Source organism: Melitaea cinxia, chromosome 4 (assembly GCF_905220565.1).
Source record: "Melitaea cinxia chromosome 4, ilMelCinx1.1, whole genome shotgun sequence".
Classification (NCBI taxonomy): domain Eukaryota; kingdom Metazoa; phylum Arthropoda; class Insecta; order Lepidoptera; family Nymphalidae; genus Melitaea; species Melitaea cinxia.
The window spans coordinates 13,709,520-13,716,789 of NC_059397.1; the positions used below are offsets into that span (position 1 = coordinate 13,709,520).

The following is a 7,270-nucleotide window of genomic DNA, read 5'->3' on the forward strand; positions in this document are numbered from 1 at the left end:
TTAACGATAAACTGAAAACATAAATATCCATAGTTGCCAATCATTGGCGATTTGTGCCCATATATACCACAAAAAATACATATTTCAAAAATATCATTATCATTATCATTATATATAATAAAAGTAAGTTGATAAAATGTGCGTGCCGATATAACTCAAAAAGGAGTCCCGGCACGATAAAGGGACTTATATAGTGTGATAGCCTTTTATCCCCCCTCGAACAAGAACCGGGACACCCACGGGAAGAGAGGCGGTGGCTACAATATTTACTGCCGTAACCACACAGCAGATATTTACTTAACTTCTGTAATATATCGTCAATTTAATTTTTAGGTATTAAGAACAAATATGCATTTTTGGATCTACTTCTCCTATCTGAAGTCGATGGTGTTAAGATTAGTGACCAACACGTCAGAGAAGAAGTAGAGACATTCATGTTCGAGGTAATTATTTAATTATTTGTATTTTTTATGTACTTATTAAAATACTTTTATTTTCAGGTTTTTTTTAATTATTTATATTCCTTTAAGACAATTTATTAGAATGACGTCTTTCTACTTTCTAGCATTGTTAGGACAAGAGGCCTATTATCTTTGTAATAACAATCGCGGTTTCGATTCTCGCTTGAATTTTATATGTATTTGTAATTATAAAATCTTTTTATTTTTTATCTCGTATGTGTCGCAATACGTTTCCATCGCGAATTAGAGATCTAAAGTCATCAGACTTATCTTTAATCTTAAGTAGGTGTCTAAGCACTTTAAATTATTTTTGTTAAGGAAATTCTCTGCAAACCCGCAGTAGTAACTGATGTAGGGCATAGCAGGAATTTCCTGCTCAAAATATGGAGCAGCCCGACTGAGGTTGTACCTCGACCTTACAGAAGATCACAACTAAGTAATACTGTTTTCAAGCAGTATTGTGTTCTTGTTGGCGAGTAAGGCGACCAGAGCTCCTGGGCCCCCCCAGGCTGGCATTGGGGATTGGGTCGGCAACGCGCTTGCGATGCTTCTGGTGTTGCAGACGTCTATAAGCTACGGTAATCTCTTACCACCAGGTGAGCCGTACGCTTGTTTGTCGACCTAGTGGTATAAAAAAGAAAAGTATTTTAAAATTAAAATCCACACTTTAGGGACTTTTATAGGCAATTTTTTTAATTTTGCTTAATTTACGCACTTCAGACTGTAATATCCCACTGCTGGGCCTCTTTCCCCTGTGAGAAGGATCAGAGCTTAATCTACAACACTGCTCAAATGCGGTTTGGCGTATAAGTATATTCCCTACTGTGAATAACGAGCGCAATCAGGTGCACATGATAACAACCGGGACCGAAGGCTTAACGTGCTCTCCGAAGCACGCTGGTGGAGCCACAAGGACTGCACAAACACACAGACTACGGCAAACATCTGTATGGCCAATACTAATGTTTGTCATGTGCGGGGATCGAACCCGCCGCCGCCAGCGCAACAGCCACAAACCAGTGCTGTAACCGTTGCGCCAAAGCGTCGTATATAGTGCTAATATATATATATTTAAAACTTTATTATGTCGTTTCTATATCAGGGTCACGACACAACGACGTCTGGAATCTGTTTTACGCTATACTGTCTTTCACATCATCCCGACATTCAAGAAAAACTTATAGAAGAACAGAAAAAAATACTCGGCGAAAAATTAGATAGGGATCCAACATACACGTATGTATATTTTAATAACAAAAACGTTGAATTCTTGTTTTTAGAGGACAAAAGCAACATACAACTTTAACTTTAATATAAGGTAACCATGGTAAGTACTTCATCAAATGCAAAATCAGAACTGAATTATACGGTCCTTATAAGCTATTAATATTCAATTGTTTATTTTTGGAGATATTTAATGAAAAAACCACTTTTATGTAACATTTCTACAGAAAATTGCCTGTTATATCGCATCGTAACATATTTTCGTATTCCAATTACATAAAAGAACAATTTTTTATTCCGAGATCAAGTGAGACACTACTAATAGCATCACAGCAAAATAATACTGTTTTCAAGCAGTATTGTGTTCCTGTTAGTGAGTAAGGTGACCAGAGCTCCTGGGGGGATTGGGGATTGGGTCGACAACGCGCTTGCGATGCTTCTGGTGTTACAGGCGTCTATAAGCTACGGTAATCGCTTACCATCAGGTGAGCCGTACGCTTGTTTGCCGACCGAGTGACATAAAAAAAATTCTTATGCAATTAACGTTATACCTAATTGAATATACTTTTTGACACAGGGAATTGCAGCAAATGAAATACCTTGAACTTGTTATAAGAGAAGGTCTTCGGATTTATCCTTCCGTACCATTGGTAGAAAGACTTGTGACGAAAGATACTGGTAAGTTTATAATTAAATTAAAATAGTAACTTTTCTACTTTGTCGAGTTGAATCGAAAAATTAAAAACAATTGCATTTAAATCAAAACGCACAAAAAATCGTCTTGTATATGACTTACCTATATCACTTATCACTGGAGGCATAGATATTATCTAAAGTTTTAAAAAATATGGGACATTTTAACAGGCCTAATTGGAAATAACATTATCTAATTTTATAGTCTGCATCGTGAAACTAGGGTTGTAGGTTTCATTTCAATACAACATTGCAAGTATGCAAAGTCTTGACTCAAATCTAAAATAATAGAACATAAATTATATTTGCTATCCGAATAAAATATTACACCTCATTATAGGTGCCTCTTTTTGTATTGATTCAAAATATTACGATATATAATATATACGATATATATTATATCGGAACAAAAATATGTATACTACATTTTTATATTCAACAACTAACAAGGTTATAAATATTTTAAGCAGCCTCTCTTTTGTCTAATGCGCTCTAAAGGAATGTGTGATCACGGGGAATATGTGATCACGGATTTTTGTTTGTATGTATTGTTTTGCGTTTAATATTTGGAAATATTTGCCAAATTTACCGTCAAACTGAAAAAAAAGAGTATTCAAGAAGAATTTTAAAATAAGTCTTCATAACTATTCGAAATAACAATGCTTTAATGCTTTATTCATAAAAATATTTACATACAATAATGAGTTCCCTGGTTCGTGTGATAAGCAAAGCCTGTGTCAATGAACCACTGTGCTCTTCAATAATTTATTTCTAAAGCAAATTTTAAAATATAGGTATCTTATCTTATCTTATACTAGTTTCCCGCCCCGGATTCGCACGAATATTTAACAAAAATTTCCAATTCCTCTTTTTTTTAAAATAACTTCTTTCCTTTTCGTTTCGAAATCGCTTGCTTCGCTGTTCAAATCGAACTAACTTTGGTGGGCGACACCGGGCTCTTATATATTCAGAGAGCTAGGCTGTAGGATATTCGAGTAAGGTTGAGAATATTTTCTTTCTCACACCTTCTAGAATGTTCTCGACATTATCGTCCGCCGTAACAATAGGTTCTGCAGCTGTAACATACGTAGTAAAGGCGCGAAATTTATAAACTAAATTTTAAAATGTTGTCAGAACTAATTTGAATAACTAAAACTATGTCGCTTTAACTCCAAAATATAAGTTAGCTACTGCTGTATAAATACCTAAAATTTAATAACTTTATTATAATAACAAATGTAATTTAAGACTTTATTGAAATTGGAATTTTTAATTTCGCGCCATTACTACCATGCTGCAATTGCTCGCAGCGCCTTTCGAAATGCAACCTAAATAATCGTTGTTCTGAATGAAGTCAAATACTCGACAGCAGATGGCGCCACACTTATTTTCCAAGTTGAAGGGTTGGAAAAGCCCTTATATCTTTAAAAACACGTCCTTTAGGTTAAAACGGGAACTTTCTTGTTCGAGGGGGAAAAGGGCTATCACACTATAATATATATAAGTCCCTTTATCGTACCAGGACTCCTTTTTAAGTTTTATCGGCACGCACATTTTATCAACTTAGTTTTATTATATATAATTATAATGATAATGATATACTAATAAATGGAGAGCCAGTTTTTTTCTTTAGTTATACTACGAAAACTACTGAACCGATCGGAATGATACTTATATATACAAATCATAAGATGCATCGTGTGTCGGGGAAGGTTTTAGTAAGTATATCATATGTTGTTGATTACTTATCGTGTAAAAAAAATATGTACGGGCAGAGGTCGTTAGTTTAAATATATGTATATTGTCATTTGGGTTTTTTTAATAATCAAATCTATAAAGACAAAGGTCATCGCGAACGTACCAAGTACACAAGTTTGTTTTGAATTGACTTAATTTGAGCTCAGTATTTTAAGAAATATTTATTAACATGGTACCTACCTTCTTTTAAAATATTAACACAAGTAATTCGTAGTTTTACCCGCTCTACATGTTGTTCCCGTCTTTATTCACTACCATCATCATCACTACTTATTATAAAACGAACCCCGTATTTGTCTCTCTATTCACGAAAAACTCAAAAAATACAGAACGGGTTTTCATACATATATATTTCACAAATTAGCAGAGTGAACAATGAGGAAGGTGTAGGTGTATAGCTTGTTATGGTTTTGTGTTGTTAATAATGAACGCTCTATCTATAAAAATATCTTTTAAGAATAGCTAACTACAATAATACCCATTTTACTTTATATCTAAAGAAAGAATATTAATAAAATTATATATATTTTTGTTTTAGATCTTGGTGATGTAAAGTTGTTAAAAGGTTCAACAGTTATCGTTAATTTTTTCGAACTGCATCGGCATCCGGAACTTTATGACAACCCCTTAGAATTTCGTCCTGAGAGATTGGACACTGTATCTGCTAATTCGGCGAAGAGCGCGTTTAGTTGGCTTGCGTTTAGTGCTGGTCCCAGGAATTGTATTGGTATGAATAAACTTTATTTATTTAAAACAGGCATACTTAATTCTAAAAGCATAGGTATTCTACCAGCTAATCTTAAAACGTTCCTACAAAAGCGGGCATTTGTTGAGGTGCAAAATTGGAAACTATGCATATGTATATAGGGAATATATATAATATATATAGCTACCAAATTTGATTCCTTACCTAAGGATAGCAGCGCCATCTACCAGGTCCAATTGAGATAAAAACTACCCTATCTACCAAGTTGGACCAAATTACAGATGCTTACAAAATTTGATAAAAATTCATCCCACGAAATTTTTATATATATAGATTATTGTCCGATGTGACAACAAATTTACGTTTCGGACACAGACAAATAATAATACACGTGTATAAAATTATTAATACTTTCTGTAGGTATGTATGTATGTATGTAAATGTTTGTTTCCATATTTACCAAGTTGTAATCTTTAATTTTTAATTGATATTTTAAAATGTTTTTTTTTTTTATACATTTATTTCAACAATGTGTAAGGTTGTTCTTAAGGTCAACTGGTAAATACGGCTGTGACAATTAAGGTCCGCCTTTGGCGCAACGTTTTCGGTGTAGATGTATAATATATTCAAATAAATTAATAGGGACTCGTTTCAAAAACTGGAATGGAACACGCATTATAAAATACGCACCTTTTTTGCAGGTCAAAAGTTCGCTATGATGGAAATGAAAGTTATAATAGCGAGTATTGTCAAGAATTTTGTTTTGTTACCAGTGGAAGTGAAAGAATTAGGACTATGTGCGGAACTTATATTGAGATCGGATGAAGGAGTCCACATTAAACTGAAACCTAGAACTAAGAACTATTAATAAATATATACTTTATACTTTAAATTATAAAATACACCCTTGGTTCATACGATAAAACGGTGGTAACATAAATTAACCTTACATTAGTTAGCTTAACCTGGGGTGTCCTAGCATTTGAATTTTGAAGAAAACCTGCAAAAAATATAAAACAAATAATACTTCTGTAAATCAAATATTTTAATAAACGTTAAAAATATTTGTTTGGTACTTAGAGGTATGAATCAATGTTGACACATTGCAATAACAAAATAAAATAGTGCGAAGCTAGGGCGACACATGTACAACAGAAAAGTACTAACAATTAAGATTTGGATTAATAAAAAGTGGTTTAAGTAGGAATTACGATTCCAATAGGTATATTGAATAAATTTTGCTTCTTGTTTTATTAGTTAAATTAATTATATACATATTTTTAACGAAATCATAGGTATATTTTTTTAAGCCAAGTAATTTTGCAAAGCAATACTTTAAAGATAAATATTATAGCTATGACATAATATTATATGAATAAAATTAGGTGTCTAATAATAATAATTAGGTGTTAAGTTAGGTGTTTGTTAATAAAAAATTAAAATATATATTTGTAGCTGTCTGCATATGTTAATCTATAATTATAATAAAATGGTAGGAATGTCAAAACTGTACATTTTTTTTAAAAGAATACTTGGGGTGTAATCTACAATCGATACCGAAAATATAGTTTTTAGAATTTTTGTCTGTTTTTCTGTGTGTCTGTATGTATGTCCGAGATAAACTCGAAAAGTACTGCATGGATTTACTCCAAATTTGACACGAATATTATTAAGAAGTCGGGTCAACATATAGACTACATATTATCACGCTATCACCTACGGGGAACGAGCAGTAAACCTTTATTTCTTCAACGCATTCTATAAGAACGTGTAATCTAACGACGCATATTTGAATGTTGTTGTTATTATGTTAATAACCATGCTATAAGCTAGCTTCACACTATAAAAACCACGCAATATAAGTAACTTAGGCTGATAAACATAATTAAATGAATATGAGTAGTTTAAAGACAATTTTAAAGCAGCGCCATCTATGAGATTTCAAAAACGTCATCATCAATCTCTTTTTGGATATAAATAATTTAAATTTGATCATGTTGGCGAGGTTAATAGTTGTTTTTAATATGTAATAAGGAGTAACTTAGGTTACTTTTAATTTACAAATTTATTTATTTTAAACTCTGTGAACTGAATAATAACTTTTTTGTTAAATTCCACGCGAACGAAGTCGCGGGCACAGCTAGTTTATTATAAAAGTTGTTCGTATGATAATAAATAACTTTCAGTATGTAATGTGTGTATATATATGTAAGGAAATAAATAAAACTTTTCTTTGATTTGAATGTTACGTACTGGCTGTAAAGCAGTGCTGTCAATGCAAATGAAGATATTTTATATTGATGGATTGGGAAAAAGATGACATTGCGGTTAAGACTAAACTTTATTTAATTTGTTTAGATTATTAAAAAAGATTAATAAAGAAATTGACACTGTGAATAATAAACGTTAAATGTCGTTTTATAATGTA

General features: G+C 32.3%; 1 protein-coding gene across 1 annotated transcript in view; it reads left to right on the top strand.

The window, feature by feature from the left end:
* The window catches only part of LOC123670250 (cytochrome P450 4d2-like), a 20,345-nt gene extending 14,578 nt beyond the window's left edge, over positions 1–5,767 (top strand). The window contains exons 7-11 of the mRNA XM_045603758.1: positions 334–443; positions 1,564–1,697; positions 2,263–2,363; positions 4,675–4,863; positions 5,544–5,767. Of these exons, the coding sequence (XP_045459714.1) occupies positions 334–443; positions 1,564–1,697; positions 2,263–2,363; positions 4,675–4,863; positions 5,544–5,710 (701 nt within the window). The 3' untranslated portion in view covers positions 5,711–5,767. The remainder of the gene's footprint in view (positions 1–333; positions 444–1,563; positions 1,698–2,262; positions 2,364–4,674; positions 4,864–5,543) is intronic.
* The last annotated feature ends 1,503 nt before the right edge of the window (positions 5,768–7,270 follow it).